This window comes from Lissotriton helveticus, chromosome 10, assembly GCF_964261635.1.
Source record: "Lissotriton helveticus chromosome 10, aLisHel1.1, whole genome shotgun sequence".
Taxonomy (NCBI): Eukaryota; Metazoa; Chordata; class Amphibia; order Caudata; family Salamandridae; genus Lissotriton; species Lissotriton helveticus.
In genome coordinates, this window is record NC_136071.1 from 614001599 (window position 1) to 614028747 (window position 27149).

Here is a 27149-nt window from a genome sequence, read left to right on the forward strand (position 1 = left end):
AATGTTTGATTTGTTCAGCATTCCATCCATAATCTGTTCTTTTTCAGTAGTGGTCCTGCAGCACTCATTGTGCAACCCACTTAAGTAGCCCTTTAAACATGTTGCGGTCCTGCCACTGCAGCCTGTGTTTGCAGTTATTAACTGCAATTTCGACCTGGTAGGGTAAACCATTTGCTAGGCCCAAACCTCTTTTTTCATTAAATACACTTCACCTCTAGGGTAGGCCCTAAACAACCAAAGAGGGTAGTGCAGGTTTCACATGCACTGGTAGTGAAAAACTCCTAAATTTCTTTGTCACTACTGTGAGGCCGACTTCTCCCATAGGATAATATTGGGTTCACTTAGTACATCAAATAAGTGATAACTTTCAATTGGGAGCAGGCATGAATGTCTAGTTTTGTGTGGAAAGAATTGTAATTTAGGTGTTTGCTGCCTGTATCCTGGGTCACATGACTAGGCATAGCTGGCAGTTGGTCTTTCTGTATTGCTCCCAGACAGTGAAACAAAGGCCTCAGATGTTGGCAGGAAGGGCCATCTCGGACTTGATGAGGGGGTCACCTACCACACTTGTACATCACAAAGGGTTTGATGCTAGTTTATTGTGACCCCAGGTAATCTAGGGCCAGGGCAGGCAGGCAGGAAATTCCAAACACCTCTGGGGTGGAAACCTCCAGAACTCACACTTCAGAAAGCAAAACCAAACTGCATAGATCAAAGTCGACTCAACCATACTTTTGCAAATGATCAGACAGAGACGAACTCCTCTTCATGCCAACACTGGCCTGTCACACCACCAGTGGTTGACGAACATTACTGTTGGTGCTTCTCTTCTCTAGAATTCTTCAAAGGCGAAGTGACTGCCCCTGAAGGCAGGGAGTTTTTTCCCCATCTTACCCCATTAGGCCAGAAGAAAAGTTGTTTTTAGCGCAATTTTCCTGTAGAATAAATAATTCCAATTTTTGCCGGTCTCAGGTGGAACGAATGTTATGAGTCCCATGTTTTGATGTCAATTGATTGGTGTGTTTATTTTAAATGATCAAAAATACGTTCTCCTCCAAACAATACATTGCAAGGGTATTGATACCCCATTCTTGCATGGCGGTACCAGGCAAAGTTCTAGTATGGTTTGTAGGCTAAATTGCAATCCCACAGAATCAACTACCATGGATCATTGATCCATGGGTCAGGAAGGAGACAGCCCTGCTTGTGCAGATTGGAGTCTCTTCTTCTAGCATATTTCCTTCTAATGGGCCATACCCATTTTTTCTAGACTGATACTGCTGTTTTGTTTGTTTTTTTTTTACTCCGCACACTGAAACACCTCTACCCAGGCCCCTGTGCATGCATTCTGATCCTAAAGCATAGCAAAATTGGTGACATTCCTAATTTGCATATTTAAATAACATATAAGTTACTAGAATATGGTACAAATGTGTACCCAGGGCCTGCAAGTTAAATGCCATTAGTGGGCTGCAGCACATATTGACCACTTCTAAAGTGACAATGCAATGAATGTTCCAGGCCTGCCCCTGCAGTCTGTGTAGGCAGCTTTAAAACTGCCAATTTGACCAGACATAATAAGCCTCTTGCCAGGACTAACCCTTCCTTTTTAATACTAACAAGTTACTCTGAAGAGAGGCCTTAAATGATTAGGTGTGAAGTGTCTCCAACAGCTGAGACAAAAGGTAAGGGGTTGGTCATCTGGGCTGTGGCCACAAACTTAATTAACTTCATAGGATGCCTATCCTGTCACTGGCAAATGTAGCTCACACCTGGATCTACCCCCTCTATTATCCTGCAAGCCAACAAGCACCACTCTCAGTGGGGGAGGAGCTGCCCCCAAAACCAGTTTTGGGTGTCCACAAAAGGGGGCCAATTATCATAGCCATACCTGTGAGTGGGCACAGGGAACCCTACACAGGGAAAGAACGTTATTGCCATGTTGGTTTAAGGCATAGAGGGGTACTGTGGCATAACGTACAGTAACACACAGAGGAAGTTCTGCAAAAAAGGGTTAGGTCACCCCAGGAATATTTACCCCCTTGGTTTGTGGCACCCCCAGTAACCTCGTCAGAACACTACTGGACCTGTGGAATACAGAAGAATGACTGCACCTGTGAGGAGAACCCCAAAGGCTGGACATGCTCCTACTTGTACCCAGGACCAAGACATGGACTCCAACGGTAAGTTGGCTGACCTCGTATTAAGATACAGTGACAAAAAAGCTACAAGAAGCCACTTTCCTGAAAAGCCCAGCTGACCATTTTCAACTGGACATGCTGGTGGCTTATGTTGGAGTGAGCCCAGACCCCTAATTAGGTTTCCTCAGGTCCTGAAACCCTTCGCTCGTGTTGGACTGTACTACTCCTGCCCAAACACCAAAGGCTGGGGACCTAAAGAACATGCAGAAGACCAGGATCACTATGTCGAGCTGAAGCCATCGAAGGTGAATCAGATTCAACATGCTGGACTGCCCCACTAAAGGAAATCTGACTTCCAGAAAGGTGTGTAAGACTGAACATAGAGGGCTTCACCGAGAGCGACATTGAACCGAAGCTGACCAACATCTAGACCTATCTGGGCACGATTGCCAGACTTTGCCAGATTAGAGCTTTCCTGTGTTTATTGATGTCTGCACCATAACACTGCTCTTCTGCAACATGGCTGTTGTCAAATCCCGACTTAGATCTTGCTTGCCCTGCTGATGACTCATTGACAACATATTTTCCCCTCGAAAAATGTCTTCAGCTTGAAAGCGGCTCTTTCATTAGGATCTACCTGGGCCGCATATCCAACCTACGATCCATCGTGGTTGGACTCAAACTTTACCCTTATCTTAGTCTAGCACAAACAGTTGCCCACGGTTGGTGCATTTGGTGGTAACATTTAATTCAAACTCTGAAAGTTCATACCTCCCTGTATCTTCCCCCATTGAATTCATATCTCTCCATACCTCCCATTCATTGGATTTTTGTTATTTAGGTGTAATTTTGCTCATTAAAATGTTCTCTATTTTTCATAAATTGGATATGGATTTTTATTGGATTGCATTTTTCACTTTTTAACTATTTTGGTACTTCCAAATACCTTGCACAATTCTTAAGTTAAACCTGTCTGCTCTCTGCCACAGCTAACAGGGGTTCAGCTCAGGTTTAAATTAATGAAACCTTTATTGTGACAAGAATAGTGCCATTATTATTTGTGGTGGACTACTATACTTTCCAACTAATAATCCACTTTCTCACAAGACTCATTACTCTTTGGAGAATGACAGGAGTTGGGTGGAATGGGCGCTGAGAACGAAGTAGTACCTGATTTCAAAATGGTGGACAATTATGAAGTGCATGAATCCAGAGCTAGGCAGTTACATAGCAATCAATCTGATGCCAGATGGCCATCAGTCTAAAATTAGTAGATTCAGAATGTGTTCTGTTTAATATGAGTAATAATGAGGCTTACAGGGAAATCCCCAGCCAACCAAAGCATCTACTCTGTAGTTTCATCTCAAATATTCAGAGGCTGAATATTGTGAAGAGATACAGCCAGAGGCAGTGTCCACCACAGTTGCCATAGAACACAACTTGTGACCACTGATTTGCGAGTCCTGGAGAATGCTTACCATGGCAAAAGAGGGACTTATTGCAAAGGTAATGGGTGTATTTTCAAACCCCAAGGACATCCGAGCAGAACATGAGCTTTAAAGCAAATACTATAAAGGTGTGAGGCTGTGCAAGATCCTTGTGCACTTATGAAACAATCTGGTGATGGAGCCGCAACATAAAGATGCACAGCAGCACAATTTCTTTCAACAACAATAGTGCTCCAGGGCCTGATTCCTTGTCATTTCAGGTATGTTACATCATTCTAAAAGAATGGAGCGATGATGACAAACCAGTGTGCCTAAGGTTTCTGCCTACATGTTGTTTACTCAAATGTTTTAAGTTTCTAGCCATGGGCAATAAAAATGCTTTTCCAGCAAGCTGTTCCTCCCAGGTTGTAATAGCACTGAAAGAAGCTTTCTTGGTTGGTTAATTTGATAAGAAGGTGGAAATGGCAGTTGAACATGTCTTCTAGGTGCCTAACCTTGCTTCTTATGATAGTTGAACCTTGCTGAAAGACAGCAAACAAATATTTCACATGATGCAGAAAGATTAAGATTCATTCCAAATATTGGGGATGACCCAGCATCTCCCTTATGTAGGTTTCAAGCTCTTCAGAGCCCAGTCGAAGCAGTTGGTCACACATTTGAGAACAAAACTCAGCCTATTTCTTTTCCATGAAACACTATGGGATGGTCATTGAGAGGTGTCTTCTTCTCCGAACTACAGATGGCTCTTTCAAGCAATAACCCATGATCTCAGGCCTTCTTCACATTTAAATCCCCATTTCAGACCTGCCTCTCTTCCTTCCTTGTTCCTTTGCACGGAAGACATTTCTAAGCCTCTGCTCTTCAGGAACATTAACTAGTAGGGATCTGGTACTGTCATTGTCTACATCACAAGAAAACAGCAACAGTCAATCAATGGGTGATGCCAATTGCGAGATTCTGATAGTAAATCAACTTTCAGCCCATGGATAGGAAGATCACGTTTTAGCAGATCCATCAGGTAAAATGCTGAGAAAAGAGTAGCGTGCTAGTGGACGTGGTTCAGACATTATGGGAAAAGATGCAATCCCAACAAGGAAGATACATAAATGTCGGTCCTTCTCCCTTTGGTCCAAAGGTGTATGAGAGAAGTCAGCACAGACCAAGATTTGAAAGCTGGAACATACATTCTACAATCTCCATTCACAATGTTGGACATACAATGAATCATACCACTGATCCAACCAGCAGCTTGAAGGCTCTAGATTTAAAAGGTGACTGAAGCATTTTTATGCAATTTAATTGGGCTCAGCATTTTAAATGAAATGTTTGGGCATTTTTATTGACAGTTCCAACACAGGAGGGGCAAAGGGGTTTCCTTATTTTGATGAGAATTTGTTTCCTGATTTTACTTTGTGAAAGGGATAAGAAGGTACTTGTCTTGTGTGTAAAAATGTTTGTGTTCATCGCTTCATCACCATGGAAACACCCAAACTGGACCCCAGTTTAAGATCTGGACTGGTCTAAATAAGGATGCATATGTCTGACTATATAGCTTTAGTCAGAACATTTCTTCATGTAAAAAGGGGGTCAAGGGCCCATAATCAGTTAACTGCCTTGTTAGTGAATGTACAAAACTAGGATGCAGTGGTCTCATCTCCCACCATAATTGCCACTGTGCTACATCCACCTTCTGTCACTGAAGAAACTTTAAAAAAAACATTGAAAATTCCACGGAAACGTCCTGGGTTTTCAACTTTTCTTGTTTCTAACCTCTCTTTATGTTTAGCCTTGCCCTACAGTAGATGGGCTCCCTCTCATGTCCTGGCACAAATCAGGCAGCAACCACCTTTTGTCTCATTAAAAGGTTAATGAGGTGGTACCCATTCTTACACTTCTTGTGATAATTTCTCGCTACACTTTTTGCCATGTTGTGTCCCCTCCTCACAGGGGAAACAGTGGGAGCCACAGAAATGGAGCTATCCCCTAAGGCCAAAGATGAATTGCTTTGACATGAGAATTGATGCAATAATTTACTGATTGAGAAGCCTTGATCAAAAGAAGTAAAGAGAGGCTTCCCTTGTAGTACATCTGGTTCCTGAGCACTTGGTAATTACCAGTGATCAGTGTATCAACAGTCTACGTAATTAGAGAAACATATTCAGCACAATGGTGCATCAATGGCTTAGCCCAAAATGGTAAATGGCAGGTAGGTCATTAATCAATTTTACAAACACAGAGAATTTGTTTCAGGACAGATACCACCAGAGGGCCAACTAGGATGTGGCTCCTTGCTGCTATAATGGCCATTATTTATACTTTTTATACCTCATTGACAGAAGGATAGATGGCGAGGAAAGTTAAACTGTTAACAGTGTGTTGATCTGTATAGATAGAACACCGTTGACAGGAAATCTGGGAATTGCCATGCAGGAACCCAGGGGCTATGCATGTCATTGGTAGCTGATGAAAGATCCTCAGTGCAGGAATGATGTGCTCAAAGTGGCAAATTCTGAATATCAGCTGGGCAGCTCATTTTTGGCTCTCTATGTTTTCAGAAAGTGAATTCACCAATGTGTCTGAAAAAGGCATGTATTAATATATTATTTTGTTGTAGAGATTTGTATATACACGTGATAAATTATATTGCACAATAAAATCATAATTTTATGTACATACCCTGGATTTGTTTGTCCATGTGTTGCACATATGCACATTCCGAGTGTTTTCTGTAAAATGAAGTGAGACCTATAATGTACAATATGCAATTCCAGTATATAGTTTGCTTCTGTAAAACCCACTTGTGTAATATTCCATTGCTGACAGAACTTTGTTTTGAATTTTGAATACCAGACAAGAGGTCATTACACAATGAGTACATATTAAAGGCAAATCTAATAATCTGAATATAAAGCAAATAATTTAGGGCAAGATGTACTAAATATTGGTTGGTAAAAACTGGTCACAATTTGTTACCAGTATTTTTGCAACCAGTGTTTAATTTTACAACCTGACCTATGAACTAATAGGTCGGTTCATAAAATGGGAGTGGGTGTAAATCTTAACAACCTCATGAATATTAATGAAGTAGGAGGCAAATTGCAACTCACTTCAAATGATGATCGTCACATGAATGGTGGCCTGCTAGGCTCAGCAGACCACCCTGTGGTTTTTCAATAAAGTAAACCTTTTTTTAAATGCAGCCCAAAAAATAGTTCATTTTTTTAATAGTTATATTACAAGTTGGCAGTGTTCTTCTGGATCGCAGCCTAGTCTCCAACAAACTTTTCTGAACATTCTGATAGATGGCGGGACACCAAGGGGATTGTGAATTGCTTACCATCCCAAAATGTTTTGTGACTGGACTTTGGATGCAAGACATGATACATCACATACCAATTTATTATCTGGAGCCAACCCTACAACATGTCCCTTCTAATTACCAAATCAGTGTAAAATCACAAACTTATTTTAGGAGTCTGGAAAATGTTACCAACTCCTAAAACACCTTATGAACATAATAAAAAAACGATTGATTTGGCCTGTTTGCGATTGTAAACACCTTTAGTACACCTGGCCCTTAATTTGTAAAATATAAGAACGACTAGGGAGATTTTCAGAACTACATTCAGATGAATAGTCTAATATGTATTCAGGAACACTGGGCCACATTTTTTTTTCACCAACGTTACTTGATCAGACAAGTATCTTATAGATAGGTGAACAGGCTGCCATTACACATTCAATGCTACGTGAAGGAGATGGAACTACATTTTAAGTGTGGTGCACTTACCAAGGCACTCAATAGTCATCCTTCAAATAATGGCAGCCCCCATGAAAGAAAATGTTTAGATATACATTTTGGCCTTCTAAGAGCTGTTCGAGTCCTACATTTTGGGATTCCGATAAAATGCACATCGCAGAGAGGGCTTCTTGAGGCCACCCCCTCATTTACATATCACTGGCTGCACTGCTGATCCAGCGGCCTATAGAAAATATATCATAAACAACGCTACCCAAACTTCATAACCTATAAACAAATTTCTATACTAAATATGGACCCATTTATAAACCTGACATATTTTGGGCCTACTGAATCAGGTGGTCAGATTAAATCTATATACACATTATCCACAAACTATATACATTTTATACATCTGCGGAAAGAATATTGTCATTAGAATAAAACTTGACCATTTAAATGACCACCATTGGCGACGTGATCTAGCTAATAGTAACCTACACTTCTGAATAACCAAGACCAGCTTGTTTGTCAAAAGTAAGATTTTATTTACTAAATTATGGTATATAAGTTGATAGTTTTATAAATGAATTTTATTTGCAATAAAGCAAGCATGTTTGTAAAGAAATATGAGAAAATACAATTTAAGCAAGTAAATCAAAATTAAAGTGAATATATAAAGTTTAGCATTTCTAAAACCTAATTCCCTAACTGAACTAAATAGATAGAAATTAAAGTAAAGTTCTTTGAGGATTCTTACGTGCTCCACGCAAAGTCCAACAGCACATCACCCTCATTGGAAAGTCAGAAAGCAGCAGCCAGCCCATCCCTAAGGGCTTGACTTTTTATACCTTTCTACGCTAACTAAACTAGCAAAGGAAAGTTTTCAGAAATCTTCGACGTCCCATTGGCTGAGAGTGACAAGTGACATGTCACCCACTTTTCAAAACTTCCATTAAATCACATTTCTTAGAGACCATTGTCTCTTCCACGTGAAACCAGAAGCTTCCTGAGTTTGCAACAAATGTATAAAGTCATTCTCGCAGCGTCCATTGACTTTCAATTGACTTCCGCGGATGCCAAGTTAAGGACTGACAAAATGTTCTTTTTCGACCTTGGCCATGTCCGACAGAATGATGACAGCACATTAGTTTTTGCTTTGTGAACGCAGCTTTTGACGAATAATTTATTTCAGAATGGGCGTCTCGTGACTTTTGCAGTATTACAAGTCGGCTCTTTTCTGCGACTCAAGTGACTAGGCCCAAAAGCGGGCAACTTATGATTTCTAGTATAAAACAAACACAAGAAAAGTATTAATGTAAGAAATAATGTAGATTCTGTATCCACCCTTTGGTTCACTAATTAATTAACCCACCCGATTAATCAAAATGTTACCTAGCCATTGCAAACAAATAAAGCAGCGTTTATATCTACCAGTCTCCGTTATTCCATGAGACTCATATGCACCTAGAATAGTATAAATGACATCACACAGACAAGGAAAAGCAAAACAAGCACATGCTTCTTTTAAGTTTGCAGCAGTTAGTAATGACAAAAACGTAAACAATAAATTATTTTATTATTTTGCACGAACAAAAAGATGCAACAATTATGCACGTTTATGAGCACACATGTTAGTCCCCCCATGTGTAAAGTTTAATCTAAGTTGTATTAGCACGACATATCACAAATCATTAATATTATTATTCATGTTATGGAAATGTGACTTCGCGAGTTTAAAGAAAATTTTGTTTTCTATCTCGCTCCATTAACTCCCTCATCTGGTGATTAACAAATCACCACACCAGCACTCAAAATTTTGATAATTTAAATTTCTAAGAAATCGATTCAAATTCATTTGTATCAGTAACCTAAAAGTCTGTTTCTGCATAATCTTTGGAATTAGCATAACGCTCTCTATGTAACTCCTGTAATTCGATCTCTCTTTCTTCTTCTTTTCTGAGTTTATAGATTCTTTTCTTTTCTTTCAACTGTTTCTTTCTTTTATGTAACAAACAACCTAATTTGGTCAAAATAAAAATGAATACTATTATAATCAAAGGTGCCAGAATCTTGCCAAGAATTGAACTTCCGATATTATGAAACCAGTTTTTAATTGCTTGAAACCTTTTTGAAAGTTTCCCTGTAAAATCATCTTCTTCTAAAGGAATTATCTCTGAATGCATTTGTGTAATATTCTTAATATATATTTCAATATTCTTACTTTCATCAGGTATATATGTACAACAATGTTGTACATGTAAAATGCCACAGACTCCTCCCTCTTTTGCTAGGAGTATGTCTAAAGCAAGGCGGTCTTGAATTACCATAGATCTAATTGCAATAACTTCAACATTCACTAATTGAAATCCATCAGCTGTGTCAGTTGATAATCTATCAACTATAGTGGACAATTTTCTGATTCTCCCTGCATTTAGGGTTATACCAACAAAAGGTATTACAGCTTGAAAAATATCTCCCAGAACTTCAGTAAAAGTTTCTCTTTTAGCTCTATTTACATAATTATGAATTTTAAACAATCCTTCTGAATCTCTGTCAACATGAAACACTTTAGGAAAAACAATTCCCACATAACAAGTTCCATACCAGTGGTCTGGAAGGTTGTAGTAGGCTTTGTCACCACAAACAAAATAAATCCCAGGAAAGATAGGATCCTTTCCACCTTTGAATCCCCAACCTCCCAAAATCTGATAAGTATCTTCACAGTTACTGGCACCTACAAAGTAATTATCAAAAAGTGTATTGTCTCTTCTAATGCAAAGCTTTCCACTAACTGGTTTGTCTATGTGAATTGCAATATTTTCAAGCATTTTGCCATTTAATTTCTCATCCTCTTTTTGCCAGAAGGCTGACTTAGTCTGCTTGACTAATTCATTCCTTTTATAAATTGCTCTTCTCTCCTCAACCATGTTTAAAAATTTCTTTCCTTCAGCACTTAATTTACATGTTAGATTATTCTTGTAAGCATACTCGTAAGTGAGTTCGTTAGTAACAAGGAAAAATTCTCTCATTTGTTTTGCTTTCTTATGCTTATTTAAAGCATTATCAATCTTAATATTTGCAAAAATTTCATCATAATTTGAATAGTAATATTCTAAACGTCCAGTTTGATAAAATAAACTAGTTAATACACTACATGTTACAGCATAAGTGAGAGGAAGCATATTATATGTTACTCCCTCAGAAACAGAAGCAGGTAACTTAACGCAGACATAACAGTCTTTTGCATCCATTACCTTAACATATTCACTTAATAGCTTTGTGAATGTATTACTTGAAAAATCACCTATTGATTTTTCTTGATGAATGTTAGGCTGATGATCAATAACTTTTGCAGACGCACTATGTTTAGTTTGGCTAACCAAAGCTTTGCTTGTTATGTTAACTTTGTGTAATTCTCTATTCATTTCTAAAGGGATAATCACAGCTAGAACCAACCAGAGCAGAACTAAAATGAGCAGACACACCAGAGTCATCTTACAGCATCTTTTGAAAACAGAACATTTTGAAGTGCTCTCCTTAACATAAGGCATTCTTGGTTAATTTTAGCCTCAAAAAATAAAAATAAATTTTAAAATTCTAAATTTATATACACCCCCCTTTTAAAATATATATTTTTTATTTTTTATTTTTTTTATAACCCTAAACAAGATTTCTTCGACCTTATGTCATACAAAAGTTTTCTTCAACTAAACAGTTTTTCTTCGACCTTGTGTCAACTAACAAATTTTCTTCAGCCTTTTGCCAATTTAATATTTCTGTACTTCAATCATTGTCACTAATTTCTTGGATTTCGTTTTCTTCTTCACTACTATCATATATGTCAATAACAGGTGGAATTACTAAGTAAGTCCACTCAGGAGACTTGTATTTTTGGTTTGGTCTTATTATTCTCTTCCCTTTTCTCGATATCACTTCAATTTTTCTTCCAATTCCAACTTCTTTTCCAGGACTCTTTTGACTACTGATTTCTTCAACTTGTTCTATTGGCTTTTTGATCAATCTGACTCTCAATCTTCCACCTGGCCAGTAGTCTGCTTTTCTCACGTACTTCTTCTTTGGTTCAGAATTATTTGATTCTGACTTCCAAGTCCTTTTCTTTCTGTTTTCACTTTCACCTTCCACGTCACTTTCTTCAGTTTCGTAGTCTGAAATCTCAATTGACTCAGGAACTTCTCTATTCGGCAATTTCACTCCTTCAGGAACTTCACTTTGTCTTCCATCACTGGTACTCGGTAATTCGTTCTCCTCCTCTTCCTGAATTACTTCCAACTTCCCAGATTTCGGATTTCTGTTCCTTACTTCAGAGTTTGTTCTCTGCTTTTCGATACTCTCCTGGTCTGAAACTTCTTTTTGTTCTGCTTCTTTGTCTTCAATGCAGACAACCGAATCCTCAGTTATCTTTCCTTTTAACAGATTCTCTTCACCTTCAGAATCTATTTCAATTATTTCCAAGTCTTTTCTTGTCAGATTTTCATTCACTGGCACAGTTTCCAGATGTCGACTTTCTTGTCGATCTTCAGAATCTGGAATTATTTCACCTTCTGTTTTTCCTTCTGCTTCAGAATCAGAATCATCTGTGGTATCACTTTCAACATCAGAACTTTCAGGAGTTGGTACTGGAATAGTATGACTAGGATGTATCCAACGTTTCAATCCTCTGCACTTTACAGCATTAGTAGTGATCAAGATTATCTGCCTAGGTTTCTGCCATCTAGGAGCTAGACAATTCCTTCTCCGATGTACTTTTGTTCTGACCCAATCGCCAGGTCTCAGATCATGTGTCAAAACCTTTTCATTTGATTGAGCTTCAGTTCCCACCTGATTAGACACAGAAGTTACCATATCAGATAACCTTTTACAGTAATCCAAAATTGCACTGTCATTTATGCTCAACAGTTTACCTACAGGTACAAAAGCTTGCCTCATAACTCTTCCCATTAATATTTCATGAGGACTCAAACCTGTCTTTTTATCTGGTGTACTTCTTAATGACATCAAAACAAGTGGAAGAGCATCAGTCCACTTTATACCTGTTTCAAGACACATTTTTCCAATTCTGTTTTTGATTGTTCCATTTATTTGTTCAACTACTCCTGATGCCTCTGGTCTGTACGCACAGTGTATTTTCTGCTCAATGCTCAAAGCTTCGCAAATTAACTTCATCAGTTTATTATCAAAATGGCTTCCTCCATCACTCTCAATAGTGACTGGAAAACCGTACCTTGGGATGATTTCTCTGAGCATTAGTTTTGCTACTGTAATTGAATCACAATGTCGTGTAGGGAAAGCCTCTACCCATCTTGAAAATAAGCACACAATTACAAGTACATATTTCAAACAATTGTGTAATGGCATTTCGATGAAATCCATTTGTAACCTGGTAAAGGGACCACCCTCTCGACCAATTATTCCTGTCCCCACCACTGATTTTCTGTTTGGATTCATTTGTTGGCATGACAAACACCTTTGACAAAAAGATTCAGCAATAGTTCTAAACTTGGTATTGAACCATGTTTCTCTGAAAAGTCTAACCATAGAATCTCTTCCCAGATGTGCTGGACCATGATATAATCTGGCCATGTCAGCAATCAAACAATTTGGTAAGACTACTCTGCCATCTTTGTAAACCCACACTCCATCTTCTTCACGTGGTCTACAATCTGATCTTAACCATAAGTCCTTTTCATCATCTTCTGCTTCGTTTTGTAAATCTCTTATCTCATGCCATGTTTCTACAACAGTTGTTAGCATTAATGAATTTGAATCAGTTTCTTTACTCCTCTCCCGATTGTATGAATAATTTTTCCTTGCGCAGTATTTAGCTGTTTCATCTGCGAAGGCATTTCCCTTGGAAATATAATCAGTTCCTCTAGTGTGCGCTGCACATTTAACAATGGCGATTTCTTTTGGCAATTGTATTGCTTCAATTAATCTCCTAATGAAAACTGCATTTTTAATTGGTGATCCTGCTGATGTCATGTATCCTCTCTGTGACCAGAGTTGTCCATAATCATGCACAACTCCGTACCCATACTGACTATCAGTAATGATGGTAACTCTTATATCCTTTGATATTTCACATGCACGAATTAAAGCAATCAATTCAGCTACTTGTGCTGAACGAACTCCTTCAAGACATGATGCTTCTTCAATATCTACGACTGTACAAACTGAATATGAAGCTTTTAAGACACCTCCTTCGGATCTTAAGCATGACCCATCTACGAAGTAGACAAAATCCGATTCAGACAAAGGTCTGTCTTTGATGTCTTTTCTTGGTTTAGTGCAGAATTCCATGACATCTAAACATTCATGTTCTGTTTCTATGTCATCAACAATTTCAGAATCAGGCAGTAATGTAGAAGGATTCAGATTTAAACATCTTGAAATCGAAACATTATCTGCTCCCAGTATGATTTTCTCATATTTTGTCAATCTGCTACTTGTTAAATGTTGAGTCTTACCTCTTGTCAGTAATATTTCAACTGAATGAGGCACAAAAACTTTCACAGGAAATCCCATAATGATCCCCTCACTTTGTTCGAGGCTGATACTTGTAGCTGCAACTGCTTTCAAACAACCTGGTAATGCTTTTGCAATTGGATCAAGAACTGCAGAGAAGTATGCAATAGGTTTCTTTAAATTTCCATGTCTCTGAATTAACACAGATAATGCACATCCTTCTCTCTCACTGCAATACAGTTCAAAATCTTTCTCATAATTTGGCATACCTAAAGCAGGAGCTTGGCATAAGCTCTTTTTCAGGTTCTCAAAAGAGTCCATCTCAGCATCATTGAGAATAATTGGATCTTTTACATCTGATTTTGTTAGTCTTTGTAGTGGTTTTGCAATTACTGAAAATCCACTTATCCATTGTCGACAGTAACCAACCATTCCCAAGAACATTCTGACCTGTCTTTGTGTTCTTGGTGGTAACATTGCTTGAATCATTTTTATTCTCTCTATTGTTACTTGTCTTTTTCCCTTTGCAAATCTGTGACCAAGATATTTTACTTCTTGTTTGCAAAACTGAAGTTTTGCTGGGGACACTTTATGTCCTTCTTCTGCAAGGCGATTTAACAGAATTATTGTGTCTGTTACACAATTTTCTCTTGTCTTTGCAGCTATTAACAAATCATCAATATACTGCACTAGTGTAGACCTACCAGGTAAGTCTAGGTCTTCTAATGATCTTTTTAACAGTTCGTTAAAGATTGAAGGACTTTCTGTATAGCCCTGAGGGATTCTTGACCATCCAAGGGTTTTACCTTGGAATCTGAAAGCAAATATTTCATAACTGTCTGGATGTAAAGGAACAGTAAAGAATGCATTGCAAAGGTCAATGACTGTATACCATTCAGCATCATGTGGAATCTGAAATAGAATTACAGCTGGATTTGGAACCACAGGACAACATGGAACGACAATTTGATTAATCTTTCTCAAATCTTGTACGATTCTAAATGTTCCGTTAGACTTTTTAACTCCCATAATTGGTGAATTACAAGAGCTACTCTCCATTTCCTTTAATACACCTTGCTTGATTAATTTTTCAATTATAGGTGTAATACCTTCAATTGTTTCTGTTTTCATTTTATATTGTGGAGTGTTTGGAAATTCTATTCCCTGTTTCAATGTAATTTTTACTGGATCTACGTTTTTCATCAGACCCATCTCATTTCCAGTAAAATCCCATATTTCAGATTTCACTGTTTCTTTGAGTTCTTCAGGTAAATCTTTTTCTTCAAATGCAGGAAACAATTTTGTTTCTTCTGCTTCTATCATCATCATTGTCATTCTGTATAGACCATCTTCCTCCATTGTTTGTAACTCAACTCCATCAGGAGAACAATATATTCTACAATTCATTTTACATAGGATGTCTCTGCCTAATAGATTCACTGGACTACTATTACAAACCACAAATCTGTGTTTATCTCTGTAGTTTCCAATTTCAACTGGTACTGGATCAGTTAAGTCAGTTTTAATTTGCTGATTACTTACTCCGACAACTTGGATGGTATCCCCAGAGAGAGGTAGGTTTTCAATTTCCACTGATCTAACAGTAGAACGGGTAGCACCAGTGTCCACTAGAAAAGTGATGTCTACATCATTAACTTTCCCGTTTACAAAAGGACCAGACTGGTCAACCTCAAGAGTGGCTCCAACAACACACTCTTCCTCCTCTCTCGGGCACCGTCAGCAATAATCATCAGAATCGCTGTCCTGACTTTCTGTTAATAAGAATTGTTGTGAAGCATTTTGCATTTGAACCCTTTGCTGCTTTTGCTGTTTTTGTGGTTTTATTACCTGTTCACTTCCCTGAAATCCCACGTTTGGATTATATTTTTGAACTCCCCCACAATTCGGAAAAGGTGGTTGTGGCAATTGGTCTTGACGATTATTCACCTGTTGTTGTTGCTGTTGCTGTAACTGTCGCTGAATATTAAATTCGTTTAACCCCTGTTGTATCTGTAGCTGTCGCTGCAGGTCAACACCATTCTGCATCTGTGGATTCAATAAGGGATTCTTTAAGTTTTTAGGAGGATGAGGACACTCGTCTCTCCAATGTCCAATTTCGCCACAATTAAAACAAGGTAATCTTTGCTTTAACTCCTCAATCTTTGGGCTAAATTTCTTTGGGAAATTATTATTTTTAAACTTTCCTTGTATCTGGTTTGTATTTCCAGTTTGAACAAAATTAGTGTTCTTATTACCCATGCTGGCAATCTGTTGCTCAGCCACTTTTACCTGAGCCCACATGGCTTTCTCCTTCAGCTTCTTCTGTTTTACTTCTATTTCATCGCTACAATACTTTGCTTTTCTTAGAATATCATCTACAGATAGTGATTGCCATCCGACAATACTGTTTCTAATCATTTCTCCAATTTCAGGTTTTAGTCCATAAACAAATCTATAGACAAAATGGCTCATGTCTTTTTCATCTAATTTTTCATAACCACTGTATTGTTTAAAGATTAACAGTAGTCTTTCATAAAAAGAATGAACTGATTCTTTTGTTTCCTGTTCTGTTCTTTCTATTTTAACCCAATCGACTTCTTTGGGTGGAATTTTGTTTTTCATCCAAACAATTACTTTTTCATAAAAATCCATTACAAGTGGATTTGGAGCACCTGTTTCTTTGATTCGCTCAGGTTCTGTTTTTGGCCAACTAATCGATATCTTGCATTCTGTCCAAAGATCAGATGGAACTACAATATCAAAAAATCCATCTAAATCAATCCACAGAACTTTTGATACTTTGATAAATCTATCGACTTGCCTGTACCACTCAACTGGTTTTTCTCTCAATTTTGGAAAGTCATTTGTAAATAACAAAATGTCCTGTCTCGACCAAGGGACATGAACATATCCTCCACCTGCAATTTCTCTCATTGGAAATTGTTTTGACAATTTTTCCAATCTTTCATCTTCCTTCTTTTTGGTCCATTTTACTCTCCATTTATTCAGTTCTCCTAGCTTTTTGATATAGACAATCAAATCTTTAATGTGAACTATTCTTCCCATTGAGTTTAAACTCTCAATGTCACTTTCTGAAAAGTCTAATCTGTAATGCTTTGCAAAATTCTTTTGTTTACTCACATCGATTTCAAGTTCTGCTGCTAGATCCTCTAGTTGATCATATTTGTTTTTCGTTTTCCACTGAATGCTTTTGCAAATGAACAGTAGTTCATCATCTCGATAGTAATTTAAACTATCTGGACCAATTGTTCCAATTATTAATTCTTCAATATTCGCTTTTAATTTAGCCACATCAAGTTTTTGTGTGGTTACCCTGACTTCAGGACTCCCTATATCTGATATAGCACCCATTGGTGTTTTTGGAGATAAATCCTCATTAAAGGTTAAATCAGGCATTCTCGATTTGGAAGTGTTTATTTCAGATAAATCTGAATAAAATTTTTCAACAGCCTTTTGAATTTCTGTATTTAAAGGAATAGTTAATCCAGTTTTGTTTGTTTCCTTTCGTTCAAATACGGGCTGAACAGGACCAATTGTTACTGGAACTGTCACAGCTTCCATGCCTTTTGTCATTCTTTTTATTAATTCTTCCTTAGATCTTAAATATTCATTATAATCAACATCTTCAACATTTCTTGCCTCTCTTGTATAATCTTTTGGAGGTTCTCTTGCTCTTGGAGCCATTGTAAAATGTCTACCTTCATTTCGAGCATTCTCGAATTCTGGTCTTCTAGGAGTTTCAATGATTTCACAATTATTTGGATAAAGTTTAGGAGCTTCATTAATTGGTGGTGCACTCGGTGAAGTTTCAGTAGAAACCACCGGAGTAGACCATGATCTAGGAGGTCTCAAAGGCTGATTTTTTCTAGCAGTTGTATATATCTCTTCCATAACTGCATCCTCAGATTCACTTTCCATAGATTTCCCTGTAGGAGAACCCATTACCATTTCATGAATTAAATATAATCCTTCACTCATGTTTCCCTGTCTCCACATTCGCAATCTGTCTTCATGAGTTTCTCTTTTCCAAGATGGATTTTTAGAAGGTCTTTTAATTCCACTAGCTTCTCTTTGTAATTGATACATCTCGTCTTCCCACTCAACTAAAGCTTCAAATTGAGTTGGTCTCGGTTTTGGAACAAGAGCATTCATTTTCTCTCGTAAATTTCTTAAAACTCTTACATTAAATGAACCATCATCAGGCCAAGTTAAAACACCGTCGTTTTTAGTATATCTTTTCCAACTGTCGAACCATAAGACAGTATGATATCCATATTCACCTTCCATATACGCTGCAGGTGTTTTATACTTATGAAGTAGTTTACCACCTCGCGTTTCGATTTTCTTGTCAGGTGAAAATAAATTCTTAAATTTCTGAAATAATGTTGTCTTTTTCTCAACATGTTTAAAATGATAACTCATTTTTAAGAGTTAAATCTAATTCACAAAATCGTTCGTAAAATATTTCCGGGATGTTCCGTACAACAACCAATCCATGCGCGAAACACACCAACAAACCAATGACAGTCAAGCAACGTCACTTTTCTGCTCAACCAATAAATTTAGAGTTTTTCCGAAGGACCAATCAGCTCACAGGCCGTCAGAGACTCAAGAGCCAATCAGAATATAGCTTGTGACGTAGGTCACCCAATCCCAGCGCGGCTCTGTGACGTACACAGCAGCTGCGGTTTCTCGTTTCTCACTCCTGGCGCTTACCCCTCCTTCACAAAATCTTTTCACAGCGCCATTTTAAGAACACTTTTCAGTGTAAATTAATTCTTAACGATGACTATAAAGACAACATCTGTTCGTTTCACTATTTAGGATAGTTTACATACATTCAAGTATCCACACTTCGGAATAGACGGCGCTATTCACACTAAGGATAATATTCAATTGTCAGTAGAGTAACCTTACCCCACCCTTCTAACACGTATAATTATGAACTCGCTTTGCTCTGAACCCACCGCGAAGTGAAAGTTCTAAGAGTTCCACTTGAACATAAAATACAATTCAAACTCGCACTTTCACACTGAAATTTCCCTAATTTCAAACACACATGAAATCCGTACAGGACTCTCACCTGTTTATAGAAATCATGCACCGTTAGCAAAATAACGAAGTTATCCGTACAGGGCTCTCACCTGTTTATAGATATGAAACATGTATCCGTACAGGACTCTAACCTGTTTATAGATAATCATGTACCGACGCTAATTTTACCCTTCACTCAAGCTCGGATATAACTAATACTTTTATCACAGTGAGTTTTATGGAAGGCGCTTTGTCCCTATTCTCATGCTGCTTTAATTTCTTAGAAAACCCTCACTATACAAGATTCAGACCTAGCCCTAAAACTGTGCTGCTCGGCGACAACACTATGGTACACGGCGATACCTCTTGTGATACTCGGCGATATCACTACAAACAGAACAGATGGCTTGCGTGACTAATTTCTCGCCACACAATCTATACCGGTATAGCTTACAGATAGCACGAAAAACGAACTCAACATGTGTTAAAACATCGATCCTATTTCCATACCATAACACTTTAGTAACCCTTAGCAACCAACATATTACCTTGGTTACCCCTTAGCAACCATCAATTTCTGCTACCAGAGAATTGATCCAGCGGCCTATAGAAAATATATCATAAACAACGCTACCCAAACTTCATAACCTATAAACAAATTTCTATACTAAATATGGACCCATTTATAAACCTGACATATTTTGGGCCTACTGAATCAGGTGGTCAGATTAAATCTATATACACATTATCCACAAACTATATACATTTTATACATCTGCGGAAAGAATATTGTCATTAGAATAAAACTTGACCATTTAAATGACCACCATTGGCGACGTGATCTAGCTAATAGTAACCTACACTTCTGAATAACCAAGACCAGCTTGTTTGTCAAAAGTAAGATTTTATTTACTAAATTATGGTATATAAGTTGATAGTTTTATAAATGAATTTTATTTGCAATAAAGCAAGCATGTTTGTAAAGAAATATGAGAAAATACAATTTAAGCAAGTAAATCAAAATTAAAGTGAATATATAAAGTTTAGCATTTCTAAAACCTAATTCCCTAACTGAACTAAATAGATAGAAATTAAAGTAAAGTTCTTTGAGGATTCTTACGTGCTCCACGCAAAGTCCAACAGCACATCACCCTCATCGGAAAGTCAGAAAGCAGCAGCCAGCCCATCCCTAAGGGCTTGACTTTTTATACCTTTCTACGCTAACTAAACTAGCAAAGGAAAGTTTTCAGAAATCTTCGACGTCCCATTGGCTGAGAGTGACAAGTGACATGTCACCCACTTTTCAAAACTTCCATTAAATCACATTTCTTAGAGACCATTGTCTCTTCCACGTGAAACCAGAAGCTTCCTGAGTTTGCAACAAATGTATAAAGTCATTCTCGCAGCGTCCATTGACTTTCAATTGACTTCCGCGGATGCCAAGTTAAGGACTGACAAAATGTTCTTTTTCGACCTTGGCCATGTCTGACAGAATGATGACAGCACATTAGTTTTTGCTTTGTGAACGCAGCTTTTGACGAATAATTTATTTCAGAATGGGCGTCTCGTGACTTTTGCAGTATTACAAGTCAGCTCTTTTCTGCGACTCAAGTGACTAGGCCCAAAAGCGGGCAACTTATGATTTCTAGTATAAAACAAACACAAGAAAAGTATTAATGTAAGAAATAATGTAGATTCTGTATCCACCCTTTGGTTCACTAATTAATTAACCCACCCGATTAATCAAAATGTTACCTAGCCATTGCAAACAAATAAAGCAGCGTTTATATCTACCAGTCTCCGTTATTCCATGAGACTCATATGCACCTAGAATAGTATAAATGACATCACACAGACAAGGAAAAGCAAAACAAGCACATGCTTCTTTTAAGTTTGCAGCAGTTAGTAATGACAAAAACGTAAACAATAAATTATTTTATTATTTTGCACGAACAAAAAGATGCAACAATTATGCACGTTTATGAGCACACATGTTAGTCCCCCCATGTGTAAAGTTTAATCTAAGTTGTATTAGCACGACATATCACAAATCATTAATATTATTATTCATGTTATGGAAATGTGACTTCGCGAGTTTAAACAAAATTTTGTTTTCTATCTCGCTCCATCACTGCTACTATATAAAATAGTGAGGGGAGAGGTGTGGCGCCGCGGCCAGGGCGACTGACGCTGGAATCTGGGGACCACGGTTCGATCCCCGGCTCCGGCGGCAGGTTAGCCCAGCACCATGTGACTCTGGGCAATAGCTCGCTTAATCTTCCCGACGGCCCCCAGCGCCTAGAGACCCTTACGGGTGATTGTGCGCTTTACAAATGTGGATTATTATTATTATTATTATGAGGTGATTAAAGTATTATTTTAGGATGTTGCAAATCTCGAGAGACTGACATTTAGGTGATTGGCTCTCATATTTGCTTTGTGAATCCATGTTCTGCTTAGTGTCGATTTTTAATCTATTAGCGTTGCTTGCTAAATACCCCATTAAAGGCTAATTCAGTTTCATGTTGTAGAAAAGTGGTAATCTGAAGAGTATGCTTACACAGACTTACTGTATGTCCAATCTCAACATTAGAAGTACGGATTACTCACCATCAGCCACAGAAAATACCATGATTTTACTCTTTATATGAAGACCACAAAGCCTATTTGTACCCTTTTCTTATTTGAGAACTGGCGCCTTTCTCTCAGACTGAACTCCTGAATGTGTTGTTTTTCTATCCCAGGGCTTGCTGAAGATAATGGCCTAGAGCTCAGTGCATGTGTTGATGGAAAAAGGCTAGCTGCTATGGAGACCTATCACATTCTGAATGGCAAGAGACAAGAAAGACTGGGGCACTTCGCCATTGCAGCTGTGAACCAGAGTGTGACATTAACAGCACATGGCTGTGGGGATGCTGTTGTTAAAGTTGAGGTAGAGTATTTTTTTCTATAAGATTTGTATTGGTATGGAATAAGTAAACACAGACAAATAGACCAATATTGCAGAGGCTCTGTGATACAAACAGAAGCTGAACACCCCAAAAATAGAAAAAAGAAAACCATAGAAAATGGCAATGAAGAAATATGTAAATGAGGACATTTGGTAAATAACAACCATTTCCAATGAAGATATAGAAATACAAAACTGGAGATTATGGTATTTGATGTGGATGTAATCACTGAAACAATAGTAATATAGGACTCAATGAGCGTATCATGAAAGCTGTGTCGTATAATCACAGGGTGTCTTAGACCAGTTAAGTGGGGAAGTATCCCAGAGCAGCACAGATTATAAGAGGATGTAATATAAGTAGGAGTAGAAGGACCAGGGGATGTGATCCAGAGTGTGACATTAACAGCACATGGCTGTGGGAATGCTCTTGTTAAAGTTGAGGTACAGTATTTTTTATACTAGACACAAGTCAAAGCAAACACAGGGAAAGCTGTTCTTCTTTTAAAGCGCGCATTATTGCTAGCGTGTGCTTAGGCGCGCAGCGCGGTAACATTTTAAAAATTATTTCATCGTTTTTGCATTTTGTGTAAAACTTAAAATTGCATCCTTTGTATTTTAATCCCCATCAGCCTGCCCACATACTTGCAATTAAAAAGTGCCCCCACCGCTTTTAGAGCGGATTACAGTGTTTAATCAGTGCTGCTCGAGGCGCCCGGCCGCCATCTTGGGACTGCTATTGATTCAGTGGGCCACTTGTCAGAGCGCTCTAGTGCTCTGCGTGACATCAGGTGAGCCTGTATTTAAAGCTCACACCCTCCCGCGCAGCGGTGACGCGCAGCGGAAGCGCCTGACTCTCGCCTGAGTCAAGCCAGAGTCTGCCCGTCTGCGCCCGTCAGCGCTAAGGAGGCGCGATAGGCGGGAGACTCTGAGCCTTCTTTGGTCGTCTCATTACGCAAATGTCAGATTCAGGTATGTCCCGGGACTATCTTTTATCGTTAAAACATCCTCAGGCCCTCTGTCATAACTCTTTAGTCCCGTCAGACTGGTATGGTCCAGCTAGCTGTGCCCATTGCCATCAGACCTTAAGTCCTTTGCTACCGACCCAGACACCTATAGACACTACATTACTTCGGGGCGGATTAATTAATGCACGCTCCTTAGTGAAAAACGCCCAGAATGTCTATGACTTAATTACTGAATTTCAGTTGGATTGCCTCTTTATTACAGAGACCTGGCTGAAGCCATGGTGTAATCCTGCTTTAGCCATAGCCCTCCCCCCAGACTATCTTATCCAGCGGTTGGATAGACATGAACAACGGGGAGGGGGTCTGGCAATTATCTACCGGAACACCTTCAGATGCTCCATAGAGCAACTGACGGAAATAAAGGAAGCAGAAGCATTGGCTTTCTCTATGACTATCCATAGCTCCCTTGTATTTTCCGGTGCTCTCATTTATCGCCCCCCAGGTCCTTCCACTAAATTCTTGGACTCCGTTGGTGATGTGTTGAGTGATCTGACCCTTAGGTTTTCTAACTTTTCGGTGTTGGGTGATCTCAACCTGCATCTTGAGTCCCCTAATGACCCTGGAGTCAGCTGTTTCCTGGACACAATCGAAGTGTTGGGTCTCACCCTTGTGAATCAGGAACCCACTCACCAAGCAGGGCATCTACTTGACTGTATTTGTTCCAACTTTTCTAGTCTGACAATCAATTCCCCTCGACCACAGTTATGGACAGATCACTTTTTTATTCCTTTTTATATAGTTGGGGTTCGGAAACCCACTATCAATTTTTTAAAATGTAATGATAAATCTTATACCAGACATACTCCAGATTGGAAGGCATTGGCCAGCAGACCTGATATTGTTGATGAATTTAGGAATAGGCTACCAGCCTTTGTCGACTGTACTTCGTCGGACTATCAGAACTTTTGTAATTGGATCACTGGAGTGGGCACGTTACTCAAACCATCCAGAAATGAGAACTTCAATCCTAGGATGACAAAGAGGAAAAATGCTCTTTGGTTCTCACCAATGCTCAAGCTTGAACTGGGCAAGGTGAAAACATTAGAACGAAGATGGCGTCGTAACTACGACCCTGCTGCTCGTGCCACTTATCTAGCAGCAAGACGGAAGTATCATGCAGAGATAAAATTAGCAAAAAAATCACACTACTTACAGGCTATTTCCTCTGCTGGCCAGGAACAAAAAGCAATTTTTAAGATTGTCAAGGACTTCATGCATCCTTCAGCTCTGTCGCAAGAGATCCCTCCATCGCAAGATCTCTGTGATGCGATATCTGACTACTTTGACAACAAAATCCTGACCATCACAAAGACTTTCCCGTCTGTAACCGCCACAATAATAATTTCTGACGAGACTGTGAAGACAACTCCCTTTCTCCACTTTGATGAGTTTGTCCCAGTACCCCTGGAAGAATCTGTTAAAGCCATTCTGGCCAGTAAATCAGGTTCTCCGTTTGATCCCTGTCCCCTTCCGGTGTTGCACTTTTTAATAGAGATGGTTAATCCTATGATTAACAATATGATTAACTCCTCCCTAGCAACTGCAAGCATCCCTAACGATTGGAAACTGGCAGCTGTGAAGCCACTTCAAAAGAAGGCCATCGCGGATCCTACTACCCTCTCCAACCTACGCCCGATTTCCTTGCTACCCATTCTTTCTAAACTGACTGAAAAGTTTGTCAACAGCCAACTGACTAACTTTCTGGAGAAGAATAACGTACTCCACTCCAATCAGTCAGGATTTCGGTCAGAACACTCTACCGAAACAGCCCTATTATTCACTGCTGAAACCTTAAGGGCTGCAATGGATCAAGGGAAGCAGGCCGTCCTTATCCTACTTGACCTGTCGGCAGCCTTTGATACCGTGTCCCATAACATCTTAATGGACCGGTTGGCTGCCGCAGGAGTAGGAGGACAGGTGTTGGCTTGGTGTAGAAATTTCCTTACCAACAGGCGCCAAATAACTGTGTTAGGCCCATACCAATCTGAGGCTAAAAACGTCAGCTCAGGAGTGCCACAGGGCTCTAGTTTGAGCCCTGTTCTTTTCAATCTTTATATGGCACCTCTGATGAGTTTGATCGCGTCATTCAAGATCAGCTCGATCTCTTACGCTGACGATACCCAGTTGATTTTGGTGCTGGATAGGGAACGACCAGGTGCCGAAGAGAATCTTAGGGACTGTCTTGCAGCAATATTCAAGTGGATGAACAACAACCATTTGAAGTGCAACGCCGGAAAAACGGAAATTCTACCAATGGGTAATCTTAATCTTTTCTCCCCCACAGCATGCTGGCCACCAGATGCTGAAGTACCACCTAACACAATTGCATCTGCCCGTAATTTGGGCATCAAATTTGATGACCATCTTTCTTTTAAACCCCAGGCTGTAGCTGTAGCAGGCATGTGCTTTCAAATTATTAAAGCACTCAGAAAGTTTTTTGACCTTCTGCCTTTATCTGCGAGAAAAACTGTCGCTGTAGCCTTAATCAACTCCAGGCTAGACTACTGTAATGGACTTTATGTCGGGGCAAATAAAATCGTCCATCATAAATTACAGATGGTCCAAAATGCGGCAGCACGTCTCGTATTACGCCTGCCTCGCAAATCATCAGCCTTAGCAGCCCTGAACACCTTACACTGGCTGCCAATAGGGAAAAGAGTCTTATTCAAACTTCTCTTAATCACCTTTAGGGCTTTCTACAAACGTGGCCCATCCTATCTTCAAAATGGGTTTAAAAGATACCATCCAGCGCGCTGTCTGAGATCTGCAAATCAAAACCTACTCACCTTGCCCCATTTCAAACTCGTCACTAAGGGTGGCAAATCCATCTTTGTACGTGGTACCAAAGCCTGGAACAAACTCCCACCTTCCCTACGATCTATTCCGCAAGAAGCCCTTTTCAGGAAGTCTCTGAAAACGTGGATTTTCTCTCTGCCCGACGCCTCTTGTAAGACCTTAGTGTAATGTGTGTGCAGAAACTAGGACATTCCTTTCCGTTCCCAACTGGTCCATCTGAGTTGGTGAGCGCCAAGATACTCCTTGGAGTGGAAGCTGCGCGGTATAAATGTCACTTACATTACATTACATTACAACCCAACAGCCTTCTCTTTTAAGCCAATTCGTTGGAATTTAGAAATAGTAGTAGGCGGCCATCTTTCACTGGCACGTCAGTGGACCGCAACACATTTACATCTTCTAACTTTATATGTTTCTTTAACTTAAATAGGAAAATACAACTATGTTTAGAAAGTATTTGGGATGGGGTGTGACAGAAGGATAACAGTGTGAACTATGGTGCCCCCTATCGAGTATGGAATAATGCAGCAGAAACACAACTTTGCCCATATTATTCCTGCACAACATACTAGCTTGAGGTGTTTTTCTTAAGGGTTTGTATCATTACTGTAGATCCAGTATAGATGGATAATGGTCATCAAAATATTACCCGTAGCACACCTCCTTCAGAATACCCAAACCAGGTGCACTGTTTGCCACTTATCTAGGTGAGGAAATTGACCTGCTTTGGAACTGTGAATGGAAGTAATCATATAACTTGGTAGCCATGCTCCACATATCACAGAGAAAAACATAAAAAAGTCATATACGAATTAATATATCAGATATGAAACCGGAGAGAAAGAACAAAGACTAAAAATAATCAATTGATGAGTGAGATGTATAAATTGCCATTTCTCTCCGTAACATAAGTGGTCTAAATCAGACCACTCCATTCTGCTCCACGCCAATACATTACCAGTACCAATGTATAATTATGACTTACATTGGCCAATATTCAGACACCACACTCGTCAGAATGCCTTTCCCAAAAAGCCTGTCTAGCTCATCTTCCATGCCTCAAGTTTCCATAACAATTGATCACATACATTTGTACAGGGTTACTTTGCTTGGTAGGTAGGTTTGTGCCAGATGCGTCCAACAACATACCCTCCATCTACTTTTACCTGAGAAACCTGAAAGTAGGTATACCACCCCATGTTCACATAGACAATGAGTAAAGTCCAGAATCTTAGGGGTTGTTTACGATGGCGGGCGGACTCGTAGCGGAATCCGGACCGCCCGCTTGTAATGCGGCAGTCCCGGACCCCTGATCACAATGTGACCGCCACTGCGGCGGTCGTATCCAGCACTTTAACATTGCAGCAGGTGCTGCTGGCTGCAGCACCTGCTGCAATGTTAAATGGCCATGTTGTGCATTTCCATGCACAACGTAAGGTAAGGTCATTTTATTATGCTTGATTAATTAAAACTGTTGCATACAAAAAAATGGTCATTAAAATCACA

The 27149-nt window shown here is 39.1% G+C and overlaps 1 protein-coding gene across 1 annotated transcript in view; it reads left to right on the forward strand.

The window, feature by feature from the left end:
- LOC144784068 (uncharacterized) overlaps window positions 1-27149 on the forward strand; it is a 1315621-nt gene that overhangs the window by 1131881 nt on the left and 156591 nt on the right. The window contains exon 63 of the mRNA XM_078662758.1: window positions 21614-21801. Within this exon, the coding sequence (XP_078518884.1) occupies window positions 21614-21801 (188 nt within the window). The remainder of the gene's footprint in view (window positions 1-21613; window positions 21802-27149) is intronic.